The 24,736-nt window shown below is 37.6% G+C and overlaps 2 protein-coding genes across 2 annotated transcripts; both read left to right on the forward strand.

The window, feature by feature from the left end:
- The first annotated feature begins 3,567 nt into the window (after nucleotides 1-3,567).
- On the forward strand, nucleotides 3,568-5,157 carry LOC117503393 (monocyte chemotactic protein 1B-like). Its single transcript, XM_034162606.1, has 3 exons — nucleotides 3,568-3,785; nucleotides 4,595-4,706; nucleotides 4,816-5,157. The coding sequence occupies exons 1-3, from the start codon at nucleotides 3,707-3,709 to the stop codon at nucleotides 4,955-4,957; spliced, it is 333 nt and encodes a 110-aa protein (XP_034018497.1). The 5' UTR covers nucleotides 3,568-3,706; the 3' UTR covers nucleotides 4,958-5,157.
- Nucleotides 5,158-21,302: 16,145 nt separating this feature from the next.
- On the forward strand, nucleotides 21,303-22,226 carry LOC117503332 (EH domain-containing protein 3-like). Its single transcript, XM_034162552.1, has 3 exons — nucleotides 21,303-21,501; nucleotides 21,588-22,144; nucleotides 22,197-22,226. The coding sequence occupies exons 1-2, from the start codon at nucleotides 21,373-21,375 to the stop codon at nucleotides 22,113-22,115; spliced, it is 657 nt and encodes a 218-aa protein (XP_034018443.1). The 5' UTR covers nucleotides 21,303-21,372; the 3' UTR covers nucleotides 22,116-22,144; nucleotides 22,197-22,226.
- The last annotated feature ends 2,510 nt before the right edge of the window (nucleotides 22,227-24,736 follow it).

The raw sequence follows: 24,736 nt of genomic DNA on the forward strand, positions 1-24,736 counted from the left end.
CTTATTTTATAATTGTCTATGGACCAAAAGTTGCAGAAAAGTTTGAATAATTTACATTTTTTTCCAGATTAGGCCACTTATTTAATTCTATACATTATTAAAAAAAAATATTTTCTCGATACTGGATTATTAAAATAGTAACCAGTCAGTAAAATGACTTATAGATCATGTGCATTCCATGCGATCAATAAAATATCTATAATGGCATTTGAGACGAAGAAAATGAGAGAACTGGCTTTCAAATACGCTGTTTTCAATAAATGTGGAAATAGTAGAGAATATGCAGGTAAAAAGTGTTCATATGTAGAAAAAATATAGAAAGTGTCAGTGCTGTTAAATGTAGTGACTGATTGTGCCAGCAGGGGGCGAGGCAGCAAAAATAAAAATGAAACAAAAAACAACAAGAACAAACGGGCAAAGTTCAGACAAATTTCAGCCAGAGATTCAAAATTAAAAACAAACGGAACATGAAGAGAATACTTTACCATTAGAAGAACAGAACAGTCACGGAAAACTGGAAAATAGTGGTCAGGCGTCACGTGCATAAACTGAATGAGATGACGTCAGTACGGCATTTCAAAATAAAAGTATGTCAGAGAACTGATGAATAATCCATAATGCAGGCACATCATGTGAATAATGAATGATATGAATTATCCCATGTATTCATTGACCGGATATAGCAAATGCGGCTACAAAGAAAAACAATAAAAGGTCTTATTGTTTAATCACAGTGATTTGGATGTATTTTTAATACTTTTCTTCATCAACACATTTATGATTTCTATTTTATGGTAGTATAAAGTAATTTTTTAATGTTTCATGCTGAAAACATTCTCTCTCTCTCTCTCTACACACAATAGCATGATGATGTTTTTTAATATTATAAAGATAAGAGTATGATACTCAAAGAAATGCTATCAAAGCACGTCATCTTTGTATTATTTTTTAGTTTCATTAGTTATTTTTCTATAAAATGAAATTTTTTCATGCAGCTGTGAAACACTGGCAACCATGTAGAATTTAAGATTGGAAAGTGAAAATATCTCAAATTTCAAAAAAAAATCCTCCCCTCTTGTATTTTATTGGAGATTGTCAGAGATAATATACTAAATATTGTATGTGCATATTATCACACAGATCCAGTGCAATACACATGCAAATTATACAGATACATACAACATATTAATACATCAGTGCATAAAAATCTCAATTAATAGTGAAAAACAGCTGTAAAGAGGAAACATTTTTCAATTTAATTTTTTTATTTCGATTTTGTTCATGAATGAATACATTTATTGATTGATTACATATACCCAAGACAAAGTTCCCTGTGTGGGTGATAAAGTATATTAAATTGATTTAGCTTTTACATGGTCTATTTCACTCATTATTAAAGACAGGTTTTTCAAATTAGACTTAGACAATGAATGCCATTGAATTGGTGTTATTGTGCTTTTTTTCCATTGTACTTTTTAAATTTGTATGGTAAATATTTATATGGCAATCGTTTATATCATCTTTTTTTAAGGGGATGTGGCTATGTACTAATGTTGTACACCCCTGTCTCACTTAAAAAAACCACACAGGTTTCACTTTGACTTGTCAGAAAGGGAATTTATGCTGACACCATCTACCAATTTAATGTTTACGTAATGTCTATTTGTAGAAAAACACCACATGTTGCTTAATGTGGTGGAATGAACCTTATACCAACCTATAAGGTTCATTCCACATTCCATTCCACAGCTGATTTTGATGTATGAAGTTGCTCTACTTTTCATGCATAGCAATGAGATTTATTCACACTTTCACATTTTCTTGATCACAAAGGCCCATATTAGCATTGCGACTCTGTTTTTAGCATGTCAAACGCAATGTTTTTTGTGAGTATTTGATTAGTCAGTCAAGCAAATGCTGATGCTTAGCTAACATTTTAGCTCTGAATCTGCATAACCAAAGCTGACATGAGTTATGCTGCTTTGCTAACACTTTAGTAACACTTTAGTGAGAGTTTAGCTAACACCACCCTGCTCCACCCAGTGTCCAGTTGTTTGCAAAATGGCGCTGAATTTGTCAACATGAGAAGGTGCTGCTTTATGAGTGTGACGTACGATCATTTACCTGTAAAAACACACCATATACACAGGTTCTTGTGTCAGATATCATAATTATGTGGGAACTACTTTTTGTGCAGGAATTCATCAAGCATGTTGGCGGAGGGCACGTATAAACACAGAATATACAAAAACTGTATAGACGTTCGGCCAAAACGAGAATGTCCACTTTCAGCTTGCCATAAGCTAAGCTAGTGGTGCTCGTGAGAGTATGAGCTAACACTTTAGCAAATTTGCATTCCTCATACATTTGATTAGTCAATGCTAATTTGCTCTTAGCCATCATTTTAGTAAATTATTGCTGGCTGTGAATTTGAGTCAAGCTGACATTAGTGAGAGTTTAGGTAACACATAAGCAAATTAGCATTACTAGTGAGTTTGATTAGTCACATATGTTAATGCTAGCTTGCTCTTAGCCATCATTTTAGTAAATTAGTAGTGCGAGTGAATTCAATTGACTAAAGCTGACACGAATGAGAATTTAGTTTCAGCAAATTTGCATTGCTTGCTGCTGTTCCCAAACACTAAGTATTAACATTAGTTAGCGCTGAACTAAGTTACTACGGTACCCACCTTATTTTCAGAAGGCCCATTAGTCAGAAGGCTCATTAGCTAGAAAATCAGTTGGGTTTGAGTAGAAAAACCTCTGAACAACAGTGAAAAGTAGAAAATGTCTTCAACTTTATTTAAAATATAATTTAAAAATTAAATAAACACCAGTCTGAATTAATAGCATGCATATGAACACGTACTTATCTCAACATTGCAAGCAGAGGAACTGCACAGAAGTCTACAAACAAACCGTGAACAACAGCTACATTAGCCAACAAAACACCTTTTTTATACCATTATTACAATAAATTGTTACACAATGTTCATTGGCAAAAGTAAAGTCTCTGAAAAACATATACATTTATGACCAAAGTATTGAATGCCCCAAAAGACACATCTTTCTGACAACCGGGCCTTCTGAAAACAGGGAAGATCCTGTTAAGACACTCAAGGTGGTTAACTGAAGCACAAATGTCCAACGTGTAACAATCAGTAAATATAAATTTAAGTTTTTGTACCAGCAAAAACCACATGGAACACACAGTTTAAAAAAAAGGAAATCAGAAACTTTTAGAGAAGATGAACATTTGTTTCCACATGTTACTAACATTTAAGAATATACATAGTTCATTTCACTTGAAACCATATTTTAACCACATGAAGCAGCAGATCTGCAAACCACAGTGCATTTGCACCGTGCACAGATGTTTACGAATGCACATACATGCACAGCCACTCAAGTGCTTTTAGATTTTGTATTTCATGGAAAATACCTTCACCCACAATGTCCTTACCTCATGGTTTTACACCCCCCTCCCTCTCCCTTTTCTGTATTTTACTGAGAACCACTGACCACATGAGTTTGATTGCATTCTGGGTAGTTTCATATGAAGGGTTATGTTTTGTCATGGAAAAGGTTCGACCTTGCATACTTTCAACCACCAAACCCACACTGGAGCAATAAAAGTCAGAGATATTGAGAAAACCGTCCACAATGATCAAAGCGTAGAGTCAGACAGAAAAGATCGATCACAACGATGAAAACGATGAAGAAATTTGTCCCTTTGGTGATGTGCGCCTTGCTTTTCTCCATTCTCGCTGTCTCGGCATCTTCACGTAAGCTAGTTTGAGATTTATTTTCATAAAATGTTTTTGAAAATAATCAATCATACGTTTCATTTGAATTTATTTATGTGCGTGAGCCATAAGTGAAGTATTAATAGCAGTCAGTAAAACAAGAGACCCAGTTACACTTTTACAATGTGTTATTCAGTTTAATTCAATGCTTCTTTTTTTTTATAGCAAAACTGCTGATTAAGACTCCAACACACAATACTGTGTAAAAATATTAGGCGCATTTACAGTGGCCATAACATTAAAACATTTTTTAAGTAAATTCAAAGTAAAATGTTTGGCCTTTTTTTAATTTTTGAGCTTTAAAAATACTTTTTTGGGTGGGATGGGGAGAATAATTAAAAATCACAGACTGTATGTTAAAAATATATATGTGGCCTGCATTTTACAAGAAAATCATCTTTTTAAGGTTGTTTATTTAAAACATTTTTTATTTATAGATCATCAGCAATAGTGCTTATTCAGTTATGTATCGGGCCCTTTATAAATGTAATTATTGTAATTACTATTATTAATTATATGAAATTAGTGCTTGTTACTTAATTCATTTGTTGCTTGAATAAAATGGAACACACCTTGAATTTTATTTCTGGAAAATTAATGTTTTGACATTTAAAATATTAAAAATTCAATGGTATATAATACTGGCACAGGACTGTCAATAAATAGATGATTTTAAAAACTTAAAAATATAGGTAGATTTTCCACTTGTTTTCTGAGAGGATGTCACTCTTTCAGTCTTTTGTGTCTTTTTGTTCATAACATCTTGGTCTCTGTCTTTGGTTCCACAGGCACCTTTGGTCCAGACGAGTGCTGCTTTAATTTCATCTCCAAACGTCTGGATAAGAACAAGGTGGTGAGCTTCAAGCGCACAAACACAATGTGTTCCAAAGACGCCGTAGTGTGAGTGTCTCCTGTAAATGAACCCTAAAACCTTATTTAGGTGATCCAGGCTTCAGTGTTGGTGTTTTAACTCAAAGGACCACACAAATCTGTGATATCTGTGTTCCAGCTTCAAGATGCTTAATGGCGTTGAAATTTGTGCCGAACTGGCGCAGCCGTGGGTACAGAAAATCATCAAGGCCAAAACCAAGGTCCAAACTGCTATGGCGAAGAATCGTGGATCTGGACCCAGTGCCGAGCAGTCTGACTGATCCACCTGCACTCTGTGCAAAAAGCCACCTAACAGAGCTTCTATCACACATTTCTCTATTTCTTCTGTCTCAAATATTAAAATGAAACATATAATTACTCAGATCTTTTAATAATATAATGCACTTGATGGCTTGGGTGGTGTACTGAAAGATCAGCTCTGTCTTTGTTGTTTCAGATACAATAAAGCATTTGTGTGTGACATTTGTTCTCATATGCTTTGCACAACAGATTCATATTCCACATGGTTTAGCAATCCACAGGATGCTGAAATATTGACAAATTACAGGTGATTTCCATTTTAAGGCATATAAACATAATCTATGAATCCCATTTTGGTTTTATATTGGAAAACAGCATGCACACACATCTTAAACTGCAGACAATAAAAAATGTTGCACCTTTCATGCACTGATGTGACTAGAAATGGTACAAATTCAAAAGTAAATAAAAAATAAATTAGGTGTGTGCTTCCCTCTGTGGCACGCCATCTCAGGAACTGCTCTGCATTCAGCCTTAACTTTAGTGCCAAATTATTAGTTTGTGGTGTCAAATTATTTGCAGCTTTGATGTTTTGATGTGTTGCAATGGAACATTACATCAGAAGTGTTGCCATGGTAACATGCAAACATCATAAAAGTCATTAGACAGTACATTTTGGAGTTAAATTCAGTGATCCCAAGTTTATTGTTGGTCCAATTTAACATTTGTCCTGACAGAGACGACATGTCTGTTTTGACCTTTGACCCCCCAAAATCCACCCTTTGCTGTATCAGAATACTGATGCTGGAGAGCAGACTGTCCATGTTAATTATTCAGTGACACCAGCTTTCTTTTTGCTTCAGTTAAATATATTTCTTAAAATGGAGCAGACATGGCATGTGTTGACCTTTGACCCCAATGAAAAGGTTACTCACTGTAGCTCAGTAACCACTGAGGTTAGAGAGCAGATTATTGCCTTAAATTACTCAGGAACCCCAAGGTTCTATTTGGATCCAACTGAATATTTTTTCCATGAAAATTACAGTAAATAAATAAACATGACACCAAAGAAATAACTCCCTTGCTGTATTTACTGAACACAGTAAATCCGGGCATAATGCACTCACAAATAAGTTGTTAGAACTTAAATATATGAAGTTGGTGTTACATATATCATTTGATTGCAGCTAAATTAAACAAGCTGAATCAAAACTTAATTTGCTTGAAGTAAAATTAACTTGTTTAGTTTGTAACATCCTAAAACTTTAAGCATTTCACACAAAACACAAAGAAGCAGTGAGGTGAGGTCATATTATTGGACTCACTTTAGTTGATTTCACTCAAATGAACAAATTCAGTTTACTCAAACAAAATAAGTTTTATGGTAACTGATAAATAATTAACTTCAGGATGAATAAAGTTGATCTTATTTCATTTTGCTGCTGTCAAAATATGTGGAAGATGAACTTAAATTATTTCAGTTCTGATCATTTTTAGTGTATGAACTTAAAAACTTTAAGTTAATCAGTCACATCAATTTTTTTGAGTTCTACCAACTCGGCCGACTTTACAGAATATAAAGAATCATTAGCCAAACACCTCTCTGTCAAGTTTATGCTCATGTAATACAGAAGGAAAATGGTTACATATGATGAAAAATAAAAATCAAGATAATAAACAAATCTGCCTGACCTTCTGGAATAGACACGTGTGGCCAGCAGGTGCCACTGTTGTACTCTTTTCATTTCTAACAGCTCTTTCAGCCTCACTGTTCCAGGTGGACTACAGCTGAAAGAAGAATGGTTTCATTTCAAACTGTATCCTCTTAACAGCACTAACTCAGTGAGACGTGCACAATTCATCAGCCATATCAATTCGCTAAAATCCTTTCGGGTTTGTTAGTTATTAAGCTCTAATGTTTAATTTTCTCTCATTACATTTCATGAGGGACATGATGCAGCTGGTGGCAAGATGAATTACCATCATTAATTTCTTACACACTTCAAAAAAAAAATTTAAAAATTCACCACTAACTGACCTAAAAAGCTGCTCTTGCTTATGTTGATGCAGTGACATCATCACATTTGCGCTCTTTTAATAGATCCAGACCCAGATTTGTGTTTTCACATTCTGTCACCATGCTGCTGGTGTACTCAGTATAGGAGCACATGACGGAAGCCTTGTTCTCGCACCACAGGTGATTACAGTCTAATTAGATTTTGGCGGATCTCGCTGCATGAATTTGCATGTTAATGTGCATCAAGGGGGGGAAGAAAAGCAGGAGACGAGGCGGTTGGTGCACCTTTGTTGTCCCATGTTTGACGTTCATCAAAGCATCAAACCGCAAGACAAAACAGTCTGGTAGTGTTTAAAAAATCTCCATGCATCATTCAAAGTTCTGTTCTGAGATACTGTAAAATACTAATGGTGAGAAGTGGAAGGGAAACTTGGAGGTGTCCTACTAAATTTGCACATATGCACATTGTCAGGGTGAAACTGGGACAGCAGACTGACGTTTGTATTACACCTGGATTCACGGAGCATTTGTCAATTTTCAAGAGAAATGACTGTTTTGAGAGTGAGTTTTCATGGCTCCTACTATCTCACTGGTTGTAAAGTACGAGGTGCTAGTACCCATAGACATGCAGACAAGGACTGCGGCATCTGACATTTGACCCACTGACCTTGATCTTCACCCAAATTGCATATTTACCTCACACTGACCTTGCCAGGGCACTTCTGGAATCCTTCTCAAATCCAACCAACTTTGTGACACATTTGACCCAAATGGAGCAGAAATCAAATTCCATGATCTTGACCAAAATAATTCTTTTAGGGTAATTTTTGTGGTCACTCTTCATTGACATACCACGTGTGGTGGAAACCAGCTAAAGAACCTGGGAAGGAGTAGCCCAACAAACAAACAGGCAGACATGACATTGGCCTCCAATGATTGGCCTCTGGTGAATGTGAACTTGTTGGACAATTCCACAATACGCCTACATATACAGGGTCACTACCCCCCCCCCCAAAAAATCCAGAACCCATAAAATTTTACTAAATCCTACAAGGTCCAGCAAGTTTCCTGAAATTTGCTGGATTTAAACTTCAGTATGTGTACGGTCATTCCCCAAAGTTTCAGTTATCTTAGTCGCTTTGCATAAAAGTCATGTTCTTTCAAAGATATGCTTCAAAGGGTATGATTTGTTGGTGAAATAGGCCTCTACACAAAATGTCTTTTTCCTTGGTTGACCAAAACATGTTGAGGAAGACGATTGTTCCAATCTATTGTTCCATGTCTGGGCCAATTTGGATGGAAAAAACTTAATTTGGACCTTTGAGCCTTATCACAATGACCATAAGGTTTCACCAATTTCACCTTTCCTGGGGAATTCCAGATCCCATCTCCATAGGTGCCAAATTTTAGGCAAATCAGCCCGAAAATTTAAAATTTTGATCATTGACCCCCGTGATCTTGACCCCAGTGACTGATTTTTGGTCAATTTTATGCAAATTAGATACCTGAGCGATTCCAGAACCAACCTCCATAGGTTTGGTGGACACTGGAGGCGGATAATAAATAAATCTAAATTTTGACATTTGACCCCACAACCTTAACTGTTGGCAGTTACCAGTTTTCAGGTAAGGCTTCATCCACATGTCAAGTTTGGTTGAAATCAGCCAAAGGACCTGAAAGGAGATGGGAAACAAACAGAAAGACCAAACCATCATTTCTCCTGATTTGCCATTACTCAAGATGCACTCATCTAAAGATCCATCGCAGATGAGAACAAATGTTTGTGGCTGTGCACGAGGCTCCTGCTCCTTTATTACCTCCAGTAGTAAAGGTTTCATCCTAGCTTGTCTGGCTATGGATGGATTTTAATGAAATTAGTGTGCGCAGTAGACCTTAGGCCTGGCGACACCTGATTTGATTTTTGAGCTGATCGTTATCGTCTGGTCACAATAAAAAAAAAAATAAATAAATAAAAATGATGAGAGATGGCATAATTGCTCCATTGGTTTCCAGACATTTGTAGTTTAGTGTAACAGCACTCCCACTGGCATGTTTTAGCACAGCAAACAAGCAAGATTGTTGGGCACTCTTAATAATTAATAAATCACTAAACCTCAGGCTACTGACTTCAAAATATCATTAATTTTATTGCAGCTGGGGAAGAAAATTGCTGGCTATGTGCTGGGCAAACAGAAGCAAGAGAAATCACTCACTCTTGACAGAAAAGATATAGTTCAGGGAATCAGATGGACCCTGACCTGGATTTTGTGTGACAGTTTCCAAAAACCAACTCAATAAATTCATTTTTATTATTAATTATTGTTTGTGACAGCTTAGCTCGACTAATCTGCTGTAATTCCATCAACCCACCACTAGATGGGACTAGAAAATGAAACAGAAATAGCCACACCCACGTGGACTATATTGCCTGGTCCCTTGGGAGTTCTTAGTTTTACCTCAATACTTTGTTTGTGTTAATTGACACAGTAAAAACACTATACTTAATTTACGCTCAGGTGCCAGGACAATATTCTCTCTCTCTCTCGCTCTTAAGGGTTAGAATCACAAAACTACATAAATAAAAGTACAGTGGTGCACACATACATAACAACACAAAGGATTCACGATGAAGAGAGGAACCGCAGAGACATAAAGCCAGCGAGAGTCACCCGAGAGAGTCTGCAGATGAAAGGTTGGAGAAAAGCAGTGTGAACGCTATGGGGATGATCCAGCGCAATGGTGGCGGACACAATGGGGTGCCATCAGGAAACATGCAAACATGCATATATAAAGAACTGGCATGTGATGTCAGCTTTTCATGACTGGCAAGCTCAAACATAAATTAAACTCCGGGAGAACAGTCAAAACAGAGAACAAGTCAACACGTGTCAGAAGTGAGATCGCCGAGTCGAATGTGCAAGAATTTTTTTTATAGCAACAAAGTGTGACAGCATGTAAATAGCATATGTCAGTCACACATGATCACCACTGCAGGGTTGTTTTATATACATACATACATACATATACATATATATATATATATATATAAAATTGCATCAGATAAAATAAAGGTGTAAAAGATACAGATCACTGACAGTTGAAGTTACAAAAAAATGGTAAAACCTTCATTTCTATTTCTATTATATTATAGTAGTATTAATACCACTACTATTGCTCATAATAATAATAACATCATATTGTAATTATGCAATAATTATTGTTATATAGTACTATATTATTATTATGATTAAATTCATATCAATAACAATATTTTTGTTATTATGATACTACTACTACTACTACTAATAATAATAATAAGACCCTTCGGCTGCTCCCTTGTTTGCACTTAGGGTCGCCACAGCAAATCCAAGAAGGATCTGCATGTTGAATTGGCATAGGTTTTAGGCCGGATGCCCTTCCTGACGCAAATCCACATTACATGGAGAAATGTGGCAGGGGTGGGATTTGAACCCGGAACCTTCTGCACTGAAACCAAGTGCATTAACCACTTGGCCACCACCCCTAATAAATAATAATGATGATAATTATCATTATTATTTGTAGTAGTAGTAGTAGTAATATTGGCAGCACGGTGGCTTAGTGGTTAGCACTGTTAGTTCACAGCAAGAAGGTCATGGGTTCGATTCCCACCCGTAGCCTTTCTGTGTGGAGTTTGCATGTTCTCCCTGTGTTTGCTTGGGATCCCTCCTGGATGCCTCCCACATCCAAAGACATGCAGGTTAGGTGAATTGGAAACTATATAATTGTCCAGGTCTCCCTTGCAAAAGAGGTCTCGATCTCAATGGGACTAACCTGGTTAAATAAAGGTTAAATGCGAGTCCTGCCATATGAAAAAATAATATCAGATATTGATATTGATATTACTATTATAATAATAATGATCGTAATAATAATTACGATCATTATTATTATTTGTACTTAGATGGATATTTTCAATACCCAATTTTGCAATGTTTGGAAACTTTAAAATTCCGAGCTCTGTGTTTCTAATCCTGATCCAAACCAAAATGCAACAGTTTTTGTTCCATATGAAGACTGACCTTTTAGCAGAAAAAATACATTTTTAGTTATGAGTATCGTAACCCACCTGATGCAGGTGAAAGCAATCTGTGTTCTAGTTCAATGTTTCACACTTTAAAGCCACTAATGCAGTGTGATATTGATGTTTAGTAAACTGTCATACTGTGAAATGGAAAAACAGGAAACGCTTCTGAAATTTTAACAGCTAAAAAGGTTTCTGTAATTGTAACACTGAGGTTACATGAGAAAATCCTGGCTGTGTTAGTATGGGTTAGGGGGGGTTAGGGTTACGAGCTGGTTGGTGTGTGGGGGTTATGTATGTGTGTATGGGGGCGGGGTGCCATTGCAGTGGCTACTGTTCCTTGGCAACAGGCCAGTCAAAAGTGGCACCAGTGCCCCATCTGACATCATCCAACAGGGCAAGGGCAGGCAGTGCTCCTGTGCACCGTCCACGTCCTGCCTGCGTCGTACACGCACCCACACCATCGAGACCACCATCAAGACCACCTCTCTGAACCCGGACACACGGTGCTCAAAGGTCATTGTGATGCTTGTCACTACACGCATGTCAAAACAAACATTCACTTTCACAGAACCGCCATACCGCTTTTTTTCTCCGGTCGTCATGGAAATACAGCTCAACGCTGCAAGTGTTCAACTGAACAATGCAGCAATTACTGAGCTCAAGAGTGTCACAAACACAAGGCGATGCCACTTTGGGAGACAAATCAGAGAACAACAGCTTTACAGCGAGCGTGTCAGAGATTACTAAGAAATTTAAAGTGGGAATCTGGGAGCTGGATGTTGGTAAAGAAAGACCGAAAGATCAATATCTCCCTGGTAATTACGCAGGGCTTCCTGGGTTGCTAGGAGACCAAATAAAGATGAGGGAAAAGAGGCAACGAAGACAAAATCGGTCATAGAAAGAAACGTTCTGTCGTTTTAATAAACTTCTCGCCAACGTTGAAAGAGCATATGAGGAGCGGAAAAATACAAATGAGAGTCTAACGCTGGCTTGAGGAGATGCAGAGATGCTTCTGTTCTACGGGGGATTGTGCTGCATGAATAATTACTGAGTTATTGACACTGGTTGCCTTTTCATCTCATCGTTGTTCCATCATCCATCATCTTTCTCCTTCTCCTCCCTCATCCACTTGCTCCATGCTTTCATTCCTCTTCATTTATGCCTTTTTCTTGTCAATTCCGCTTTCCTCTCTTGCAGCGAAGGTTCCAGCAGATGTTACGACCTTTACCCCTCAACGGCGTCCCGGGGCTCGTTCCTCACGCGCTTCTCGGCTTAAATCTGCTGGGATTGAAGGGATAGATGCAAACGAACACGAGCCCTGTGGGAAGCCTCTCCGTATGCGATTTTTAAACAGTCAGTCGCTGTGAGACAGTCTTCTGGATGTGACCTTGCTGAACTGTAATGCCAGATAAGTGTACTGTTCCTTTAAATGAGAAAGCAGGGAGTGGAAGGAAAGAGAGATAGTAGAAAAAGGGAGGTTGTGGCCACTTTCTCCTCTCTGTCTTGGAGAGGTGTGCAGTTGGGGAGCGATTTCTGCTGCAAGAACTCAAAGAAAGACTTCAGAGGAGATTTTGCCAATTTCTTGAAGATTTTTTTTCCGAGGATCTGCTGCTGATTTCTGCATTCCTCTGCAATCATATTAATAACATGTTATGGACTCCGAATGAAATGTGACTGAACTCTGGTGAGACAGTTCAGTCACTTTTGAGGATTTAAAGAGGGACTTAAATGAGAACAAGTGAGATTTTTTGCAGGAATTAATGCAGCTTCAGATTCTCCTGAACAGCTGTGAGGTAACTTCAAGCTGGTAACTGAAGGTTGACACAAGATATATAACAACGACAATGCAATATTAAGAAATCAACCTTGGAATTTTGTTGATTAACTCTTTTAACTTTTTGATTAACTTTTTTGATTTTATGCCACATTTTTACCGCTCAACATTTCAGCCACCCAAAATTTGGTTGCATCTGCAGACTGAAAGGAAACACGCTTAATTTCAGCTGCAGAAACCAATCAACTGACTTACTGCTGGGTATTTTTAGTCTTAAAACCAGTGAGGAAACAAAGCACGAACCAACCGATGGCTCAGAAAGAAGGAGTGACGGAGCAGGTGAGAGCTGCGCCTGGAGACAACCTAGGAGCCAAAGCTGTGGCCGGGGCGCCCACTGTAGGGGGAGGAGTGGTGGTGGAGGTCAGGGAGAAGAAAGGACCCCTTCGGGCTGCCATACCCACAATGCCTTTTCTGGCTGTCATCTGTCTGTTTCTCAACACCTTCATCCCTGGACTGGGTGAGTTGGAAATTTCTTTTTCCTGAATCCTATGTGTTCTTTTTAGGATGCCAGATGAGCCACAGAGAGAGAGAGAAAAAAAAGTTGGTCCATAAAAGGAAGGTACAAAACAGAAGGTGGTAATGTTATATGGGTGGAAATAGCTCAGCTACAGATGATGTGGAGAGTTTTAGTCATGAGGCATTCGGGAATTCATCTTGCCTAAATTTAGTCTGGTTAAAAGAAACAAGTTAACCCGTGGATAGAGATTTAAAATTCAAGAGCCATTAGTTTGTCACCCTGGGGGCCAAGTTTGCTTTGTGAATTTTAGAGTGATCTACTGAGAAACACAAGAGGAGTAGTTGAGGAGTAGTTTGGCCAAGTTTCGAATTGCAGATTCTGGCTGTGATCCAAAAAGAACTTCCTGCAGAAATTACAAATGGAAATTTGAAATTCTGGTTCCATTAGCTTTGGCCCTATGGTCCGGGTTTGCATGGTATAAAATTCAGACGGATTAAATCAGAAACCCAATAGCACGAGGAAATCCAAGTTTCAATTACAGATGGGAATGGAGAAGCAGTTCCACTTGTGAATTGGTTCCAAATTTTTTCAATATATTCGAATTATATGCGCCACATATTATCAATTCTATGGTTGTCTCATATCCACATTGCAAGCTCACGTCTCATGATTTCAGCCACGAAAACAGTTCCATAGGCAGTGAAAACCTCTGTCTGCTTTCATTTTTCCACAAGAAAATTGATTAGGAGATGGTTTGGACATGTGCAGAGGAGTTACCCAGGGTATATAGGGAGAAGGATGCTGAGGCTGGAGGAGAAGAGGGAAGCCAAAGAGGAGGTTTATGGATGTGGTGAGGGAGAACATGTAGGTGGTTGGTGTGACAGAGGAAGATACAGAGGACAAGGTGAGATGGAAACAATTGATCTGTTGTGGTGACACCTAACGAGAGTGGCTGGGAAAAGAAGAAGAAGAAGAAGGCAATCAGAAAAGAATCAGACCGATAGGCTGAATCAATATGGCATCAAAATGGGTAAAATCCTACCAATTCCCTTCCAGAGTTACAATTTGATTTCCACAATTTTCACTCATACTGGATTGGTTTGAATGTTCCACCATGCAAACTCAGCCCATATAGTACCCCAAATGAATGGAGCTAGAATTTTAAATTTCCTTCTACAGTTTTCCACAGGAAGTGGAAATTGTGAAAATCAAGTTGAAGCTTCAGTTCACTGGCCCTCCGAACATTTCTACTGGATTCGTCTACATTTTATAGGATGAAACCTAGGCTCATAGGACCACAAACTACGGGAGCTGGAATTTTAAAAATTTCAATTTGCCGCAAGATGTGAAAGTTGAAAATTTAAAATTCCAGCTCCATTTGTTTGTTTTCCTGTTGGTCTAGTTTGCATGGTAGAACTTTCAGACTGATCCAGTTTGAACTGCAGGTGGTCTAGCAAATTGAAGTTTTGACCTAATTTCCTCAGTGTTGATGACCCCAGTAGCTGGAGAAGACCATGTTTCACCATCAAGAAGTGGTGATGGACCACTTATCTGCCTGAGTGGTTGCCATGTACAACAAAGGGTGGTGGTTTGTTGTGTGTTGAGTGTGATGACACGCGGCACCAGAGCTTGCTCCCCAACTAGAGTTAAGCAGCATGCGCTGTGCGCTGAATGCGTTTCGGTGAACTGCTTTAGATATCGTTGGCATCTGGTGGCAACATTTCATGCAAAAGAATAAATACACCTCAAATGGGTCATATTCTGAACATTTTGGGCACGCTAATATAAATCATAAGGTCTCTTATAAATTCAGTCCAACTCTTGTAAACCTATTTTTAAATATCGAAGAAGTGTGGGAGTGGGCGTGTCCAACAAACCAAAGCAGGGGTCCAGATGTAGACTTGTTTTGTGTAAAACAAGTGATTTCAAATCTAAATTTTAGGTAGACATCTTCATTCAAAGGTGGACCGGCAGGGTGATGGGGCGGGCAGGGTGGCGTGGAACTCTAGGGTTCAAATCCCACCATGCTCATCCAATCAAACGCATCCATCCAGCATAAAACTTGTGCCAAATTCTAAGGATATATAATATGAAAAAGCCGTTCGTAACTATTAATATTAGATTTTTGGACAATATGACCCTTTAATTACTGAAAAATAGGTAGGATAAAAAAAAAAAGAATTCTGTTTTGTGTGAGAGATACCATTGTATAATAAAGAGAAAGAGAAATACACAAAAAGATCTTCATCTGAGGGAATTATGAGGGTAAATCTCAATAGCAATCACTTGAGTCCTTCAATAATAAGCCATGATGAGTCGTGTCCTCTGCTCACCTCTCAATTATTGCTCATAACTCTAGAGACTCATATGCCTTCCTCTTTCCTTCAATTGCTTTGAAGCTTCAGATACCAAACCTTTCTACACTCTGCTTGATTTTTTTATTTTTATTTTATTTTTGCTCACGATCCAAAGATGCACCAGTGCATGAGCTGCAACCTTTCTACAATAACACCAACTACATTACGGAATGGACCAAAAAAAAGTCCAAAAACTGCAAAAACCATCAACTTTGGACCTGCTTGTTCCTAATTGCAACGATGCAATTGCAATGACTGCAAAAACTATCGCCATCTGTGCGCGTCAACCTTTTTGTCCCTAAAGCATCAAAGTGACCCTATGGTAGGCTGCGTGTGCACACGTATGATTGTGATTGTGCAGATATGCCTGAATGCCTTGACATTTCATTGAATAGCTGCCTCTAGTTGCCATGACAATGCTGTTATGCACACAATGCGTGCGGGTGCATGTGCGCTCACGTGTAACTGATTGGGACTGAGAACAGCATCTTGTTCGACTCAACCTGCAGCCGCATTCAATTTGAAATGTGTAACTGAATTAAGAGTTGAAGTCAGAGTGTACACATGATTATGATTTTTTTTAAAAAGCACACACACATACATGCACATAATGCTGCCTGACACTTTTATTACCAAGAAGATTAGGATTTATCCAGGTCATTTTGTGGAACAGCAAACTTGCTCATAGTTGCCAGACTGCTGAACGCTCACGGCACAAATATTACAAGAGCAAAACAGGCTGCATGTTGCAAAATCGACTTGAATATACACTCACAGAAATATTTAACCATAATTTTTAAGATTTATGTAATATTACATGACAAATTCCCATTTACTTTTTTAGATCATTTTAATACACACTTACCAAATAAACCTTACATGATGCATATTCATTACTGTATAAATCCTATTCATTTGAAATGCATAATCCTCATCTTTATGTATTTAGTATTAATAAAATATAATTACTCTAAATCAATAATGACATTATTTAAAATACATGAAGTATATTGTTTGAATTGCATAATAATTATGTTACCTATACAAGATAAATGGCATAGGTAACATAATTATTAAAATATTTAAAGTATTTAAAATACATAAAGTATATTGTTTGAATTGCATAATAATTATGTTACCTATGCCATTTATCTTGTATAGGTAACATAATTATTATGCAATTCAAAAAATATACTTCATATATTTTAAATACTTTAAATATTTTAATAATTATGTTACCTATGCCATTTATCTTGTATAGGTAACATAATTATTATGCAATTCAAACAATATACTTCATATATTTTAAATACTTTAAATATTTTAATAATTATGTTACCTATGCCATTTATCTTGTATAGGTAACATAATTATTATGCAATTCAAACAATATACTTTATGTATTTTAAATAAATACTGTCATTATTATTGATTTAGAGTCACTAAATACATAAAGCTGAAGATTATGCATTTAAAATAAATAGGATTTATTACAGTAATGAATATGCATCATGTAAGGTTTATTTGTTAGGTTTGTATTAAAATTATCTAAAAAAAAAAAGAAGGAATTTATCATGTAATAAAATTACATAAATCTTAAAAGTTAGGGTTAAATATTTCGGTGAGTGTAAAACATCTACACCTCTTAAAATAAATCTGAATATATTTGGGAAACACCAGATTTCAGTAAACACAACTCTTTTTTTTTTACAAGAACACTCCCATTTTAGAAGACCCAATATCTTAGACAATAATAATAAATAAATATATATATATATATATATATGACACAATCTGTCACTGCATCTGAATCCTCGAACGAGCTTTCTATTATATTAGGAAAAAAGCACAACGTTACAATCCATAGGGTGTATGAATACTCATCGCTAGGAACCTGTATGAGCTACTCATCTCCATAGTTTGCAAGTTTGACTTCACTACACTATTGTACATTGTGCAAGTATGAATTTATTAAGTACATATCAAGGAGCAAACCAAAGGTTTTCCAGTGAGCTAGTTGGCCTGCCTAGAAGTAATAAGTACAGTGATTGGAGAAGTTCATGGACATGCTCGCTTCCGAAAGCTACACAGACGTGACTGAATCTATGGATAACACAGTGGCAAATATCGGTTACTTCCCCAAAACGAAGCCCCTGCGGTTGGAACAACCAGCAACACACAATGGCAGTTTTTGTCCATTTTTCGAATGAATGAATGAATGAATTTATTTGGCACCAGACTCAAAAATAACAAAAGCTCTTCAAGAGAACAATTTAACGGCGTAAATGTGGCCCAAAGGGTGTAGACAGAAGCAAAAGCATATAAACACCCACCCCTTTTACCATAAAAATGCATACATATGATATAAATATATACAGTATATACTCATGACAACAAATATAAAGTAAAATTAATCATGAACTAAAATTTCTTCACACTATACTGTCACAATCTTGGAATAACACCCAGTTCCACCTGTATTTTGATCCATGTACGTCTGGCCCATGGGCTGTGAATTTGACATATTTTAGGGTTACACTTAGGATAAAGGAGGTTTGAGGGAAATGTGTTGAAATTTGGGATTTTTCTCCTTTCTTTTTTTACTTTTGTCAAAAATTTTGTCAATAATACGCAATAAGCTCCTACGTTTGCTTGTGCGTAAATTCTGGTCAGTCAGTCAGCGTATGCTTTACTTATAGCTAAAATAGCAGCGTCCCTTTTTACCCCCTTCCCTACTTCTCCACAGTAAGCCCGCTTTTTCTCGATCATCATCCTTTCCTCTTTCGGTTTTCTTGTCTGTCCCTTTGTGTATCTTCCACCATCCTTCACAGACACACTTACACTCCGCCATTAACCTCCCACATGAGCAGTGGGTGTGTGGCAGCGTTCTTTGTGTAATTATAGTCATTAGCCTGGGTGATATCTGGGCATGCATATTCTCCCACATACAAAAGATTCCAAAGCTCTTCACACATGAAGGAACAGTCGATTTCGCCGACAAAGATTAAAGGATTGTTTGGTTGTTGTTTTTTTTTTTCCAGCTTTTGTTGAAGCAGTACATTCACTGCCCTATCCCAAGTCTGAGGAGAATTTCTAAATCTGTTGTATGTAACTGTTCAGATGCCAGCTGGTGTAACTCAGTACATCATGTGTGTGGAGGGGCGGCAACCCGAGTATCTGCTGAGGGGGCGAGGCCTCGGAGACTGCAAAAAAAAAAAAAAAAAAAAAAAAAGTAAAATTCCTGTCTGATCAATCCATATCGGCCCAATGTGGAATCTGATTTCGGACCACCCCCGCTTGTTTTCAGATGCTTTAAAATGAACAACATCGAAAAGGAGAGCAAAGTCGCCCCCCTCTCCCCCCGCCGCCCCTTTCCCTGGCGTGGCCTACTATTTTGGGATTGTGCTATTCCAAAGTTTTGGAATCCACCCTCGATAAGGCCACTGTAGGGCATGTGAAAATAAATATTCTAGTGCCTATTCACTTTTATGAGCACGTCAGCGTATATGTTTGTGGTGTGGTCATTTTCCTTTTTCAGATAATCCTACATACTTTTCCAACAGCACACAATCCTTTATGCTGGAAAATTGCAGCACATACAGATTTTCCGACTGGTTGTACAGTCTTGCTATTGATGTAAAACCTGATGTGCCAGTACAAATTATCTGTGACTGACATTTGACATTTTAACTGGTGGTAAAAATAAATGCAGTGAATTGGAGCAATAACAAACTGCTATGGCTCAAGGTATCAAAAATATCAACATTATTATATTTTCAGGATTGGCATTCACCCAACAAAGAGAAACTTGGGGTCCTTGTGAATTTAAGATATACATGTGCTCACTAGCCTCAGTAGTTATTCAGATACAGCAAACTGCCATTGGCTCAAGGTCAAATATGAAAACAGGTTATTTTCAGGACCAGTGTTCACTGCCAACCAGAGAAACTTGGGGTCCTCCTGTAATTTAAGACGTATATGTCCTCTATCCTCAGCAGTTACTGAGATATACTAAGTGCTACTGGCTCAAGTCAAATATCAAACAGGGCATTTTCAGGGTCAGGTTCAACTGCCACCAAAGAGAAGCTTGGGGTCCTCCTGTAATCTAAGGTACATGTGCTCCTAGCCTCTGCAGTTATCAGATAATAAAATACCATTGGCTCAAGGTCAAAGATCAGAACAGGTCATTTCCAGGATCAATGTTCAATGGTACCAAAAGAACTTGTGAACTTGTGGTCCTTGTGTAATTTAAGATGTACATGCTCTCTAGCCTCAGCAGTTAGTCAGATCGCAAATATCATTGGCTCAGGTCAAAGATCAGAAGAGATCATTTCCAGGATCAATGTTCATGGTACCAAAGAGAAACTTGAAACTTGTGGTCCTTGTGTAATTTAAGATGCACATGTTCTCTAGCCTCAGCAGTAACTCAGATACACAAATACCACTGGCTCAAGGTCAAAGATCAGAACAGGTCATTTCCGGATCAATCTAATACATTACTGTTCTTTGGTCGAACACTTCCCTTGCTTTCTTTTCTGTTGCAGTTAAATTTGTACAAAATCATTTTTGCGGGCTTGTGTGGCGGTATGACCATGTTACTTGAGTTTTGGTCTACGCAACTGCTGTGAATCATTCAGATAATATTGTAATCCATCACCGAAAAACCATCCAGCACATGGCAGAAAAATTTAAAGTTCTCCAATTTAGGGTTACACCTACATTCAAGTCATTTTCTGAAACCTTTCTGCATTAAAGACTATGTTGGGATTTATAGTCCAGACCTTTAGATTGTCAGCGTGGATGTATTTCCGTGTTCTGTCCAACATTTCTTCATGTCCTGCCACTGACCTTGACAGAAAAAGATAACTGCTGTCATCGAAGAGATAGAATCTGACAAATGTGATTCCATATTGAGTGACTTATTCCTGTTTTTTCTGGTAGCAAGTCAGGTCAAGGAAACATGGAGGAAGAGTGTGTACTCAAAGTGAGATTTGAGAATGTTTTTCCTGTTGCTCAACTGATAGTGTTTATGTTCATACGATGAGCTTCAAGGACAGAAAGTGGAGTCAGAAGCTCGCAATATTCATCCATATTACAATTTAAAAACTGAAACAAGAAAAATACATAGATTAAAAAATTGTTAAAATTATTACCTTATCAAAGGAGGTTATGTTCATTGCCTGTGTTTTATGTTTGCTTATTCAGAAAAGAACAATTTTTCACGAAACCTGTTGAAAATGTTGTGCAATTTAGAGGTGGAGCCACATAAAGTGGCCAAGATAAGAAATACAATTTTGAAAATAATTTTTTTAATTTTTATTGATCATATCGCACTAATGAAAAGATTCTTCAGAAAATTGGGGGAAACATTTCATATTGTGGTTTTAGCCATTGTGTGAATATTAATTCAAGTGATGTTTTCTCCTTTTTCTTTAGCTGTACTCGTGTCATGTATGTATGTGTGAATAAAGATTTTTCTTAAAGGAGATGCTTTTACATTTTGTAATGAACCTGGACAACAGTCCAGAAGCATATATATATGTGTGTGTGTGTGTGCCCAAGCTGTAATAATTTTGCATTTTGGACCAAATAAAGTAAGAAGGTCCCAAAGGCTGTAATCGGTGCCTTTCTCATTTAATGACAGACATGTTTTGTCTCCAAAACATAGGTTCATGCTTATATCATCAGCTCGCTGAAGAAAGAGATGCCGTCTGTGTTTGGGAAGGAGAACAAGAAAAAAGAACTGATCGCAAGTCTCGGAGACATTTACAAACATATAGAAAGAGAACATCAGATATCACCTGGAGATTTCCCTAATCTGAAGAAGATGCAGGTAATGGGGGCGGAGCAAAGGAACAGATTTATATCATGCATGAATGAGATGTAACACAGGAGTGACTGTTCCATCATCTTTCCCAGGACCAGCTCCAAGCACAGGATCTTAACAGATTCCAGCCTCTGAAGCCCAAACTCCTGGAGGCAGTCGATGACATGCTGGCCCATGACATTGCGAGCTTAATGATCCTGGTCCGACAAGAGGAAACCCAACGTCCAAACCCAGTTGTGAAAGGCGGGGCATTCGATGGCACTTTACACGGCCCGTTCGGCCACGGTTACGGCGAAGGAGCCGGCGAAGGCATTGACGAAGCAGAGTGGGTCGTCGCACGTGACAAACCTGCCTACGACGAGATTTTCTACACATTATCCCCAATCAATGGGAAAGTAACCGGAGCCAACGCCAAGAAGGAAATGGTGAAGTCCAAATTGCCCAACACAGTGCTTGGAAAAATCTGGAAGTTGGCAGATATTGATAAGGATGGCATGCTTGATGATGAGGAATTTGCTTTGGCAAATCATTTGATAAAAGTAAAACTGGAGGGACATGAACTGCCAGCAGAGCTGCCGGCACACCTGGTACCTCCAACAAAGAGGAAAATACCAGAATAAATATATCGGAACTACCCCATCCCCAATCTCACAAACATCCAAGCAGCTCACTCGCTACTTAAAAAAAAAAAAAAAAAAAAAAAAAAAGGAATCTTCCAGTAGCATTGTAATCAAAACAACATTTAACCAACCAAGTGCAGGCTTGATGTCTTCTGTACATATGTATGCAACAATTCCTTACCCTTGAAAGGAAAATATTCATTTGAGTCCAATTCTGATATAAGTAATATATAAATACTATTCTATGCATGCTAGCTGCAAAATACCATGCAAGGGAAACATCTGGCTCATTCATTATTTTAATGCAGTACATTTTAACAACAATGTTGCTACATGCTGGTATTTAGAGCTCTTATTTAGGCTACATTTACTGCCCACGAGAACTATGTGCAAATACAGTGGCAGGTCAGAAATAACATTTACAAAGAGCTTTGTCTAACACACAAAGTTTGCAGGTTCCTTATACTGGACAATCACAACACAGGGTGTCCAATGCGTGTGACGTGCTGATTGGACCTTACCAATTACAATGGGTTAAGGGTCTTAATTCAGGCAAAGCTGCAAGAAACTAATCCAGATGCCATTCCAACTCTTCAATGCACTATTCATCAGGAAGCAGTGGAGTAAATGCATAAAATGCTAAAATGTCTAAGGGCAACAAATTAACTATGTTAAGGCTCCACCAGGAATTCAAGAAAATATGCAGAAGCTGTCAACAGATTGGTTCATGAAACATACACTCTTTTTTGGGGGGATTCTTAAGGACCATTTAGGATTATTGATTATAGCATTTATGATCTAATCTGTCTGGAGGTAGATTACAGAAACTACTCCTTTTTAATTGGCATAATAATTTCAAATCTGGCTTGATACCAAAGCACATAAAAATTATTTTTACATCCGTAAAACTGGTAGAATATATTTATCAAAGGTTTGAAGATCTTTGGCCAAGATGTCAACAACACCATGGTGGATTACCTTCATATTTGGTATGACATCTGTACCCATCCTTGTGATTTATGGCTAAATGTTCAAACCTTTTAAAAATCTGATGTGCACATTTACTATCCAATTGTTGAGTACCTCTAGTTGGTAGTTTGGTGGACTTGCACCTAAAACATAGTCATGCTCAAAATTACTGGTACCACCTATAGTGGTAGTGGCAAACAGCACTTTCTTAAGACTCTTAAGATTGAAGCCTGGATTTGATCAGTTTTTGGCATGACCACTCTTCTCTGCCCCACTCCAACATGAAGCTCTGAATGGTTCTCCAATCACAGTCATAGAAGCCTATAATTCAAGAGTCGTCATGGTTGTCTTCATTGCCTCCCCCATGATTCTCCCTCTTGCACAGTCTCTCAGTTTTTGAGAACCACTGAACTCAGAACATCACAAGAACACACTTCTGCATTTCTTCATGATGGACACAAATGAAATCCAAATAATATTCAGTCACTTGGAAATATTCACGTATCTGACTTGTCTAAAAGAAAACTATGGCTCCAATACTCCAAAGAAACATAAAAAAAAAAGCAACAGTCCTTGTGTTTAGAGGTTGTAGACCATCCTTTGGGTTGTGATCCCACAGTTTTCCAAGCCAGTGATTTTCAACCTGGTCCTCAAGTACCACCTGATGGACAGTTTTTACATCTCTTCCAGCTAGTGTCAGAACCTTGAATACAGGTAGCTGTGGGACACAGCAGCCTGTAATCAAGGTTCTTGAAATGGAGCAATATCTCCACCTGGTGGACATTTACCTTTAAGACAAGTACAAGAGAATTTTGCCAAGAGCTCTAGGGTGTGTGTATGTATATGTGTGTGTATACACGCACATACACACAACTTAGTTACATAAAAGTTAGCTTCAATTGGTAATTCGACGTACTGAATTTATCACATCATTTGCTGTAGGTATATATATATATATATATATATATATATATATATATATACACAGGGGCTTTTGAAATAAAGAACGACAATTGCACGATTTTAACTACGCTAAGCAGAAACACAACTAAATTGTTCTGTAGGGCTGCAGCCAACTATATTAAGTCATTCCCAATTAACTCGACTAGTGTATCAAATGTAATTTTAAAAAATGACTGTGCACAAGTTCTATCAAATGTCTGTTTTCCCACCAAACAGCTGATATTGAGTGTTTAAAAGGACATTTATGGTTCTGCGTGTACACGTCCTGACTGTTGTTTGTCTGTGACCTCATGTATCAGTGTTGCTTGTAATTAATATGTTAAGTTCTAAATAGGCTGTTGAGTCAAAGTGGGTTATTGGTTAAGAGGTGATGAATCGATAATAGACTAATATGGAATCAATCCACAGATTCTTCAAAACAAAATGCTCATTTCCTAATGTTTGTGTTATTGGAGGAAAAACGTGGCTTCATGCTTGTACAAATTTAAATTTAATTTGTCTTTATAAAGAGCCTTAGAGGGTGTAGCCAGGAAGGGTTTTTTTTTTCTTTCTTTCAGCAAAAATGCCCATAAGTTCTGGACTGTTTTGAAAGCACTTTGTGTTATGAAGTAAGTGTTTCAATTAGTGTTTTGAAATATTGACCCGTCTCCTGAAGCATTTGTCTCATTGTGTCAATCATGCCAAAAGAA

Source organism: Thalassophryne amazonica, chromosome 21 (assembly GCF_902500255.1).
Source record: "Thalassophryne amazonica chromosome 21, fThaAma1.1, whole genome shotgun sequence".
NCBI classification, from domain to species: Eukaryota; Metazoa; Chordata; class Actinopteri; order Batrachoidiformes; family Batrachoididae; genus Thalassophryne; species Thalassophryne amazonica.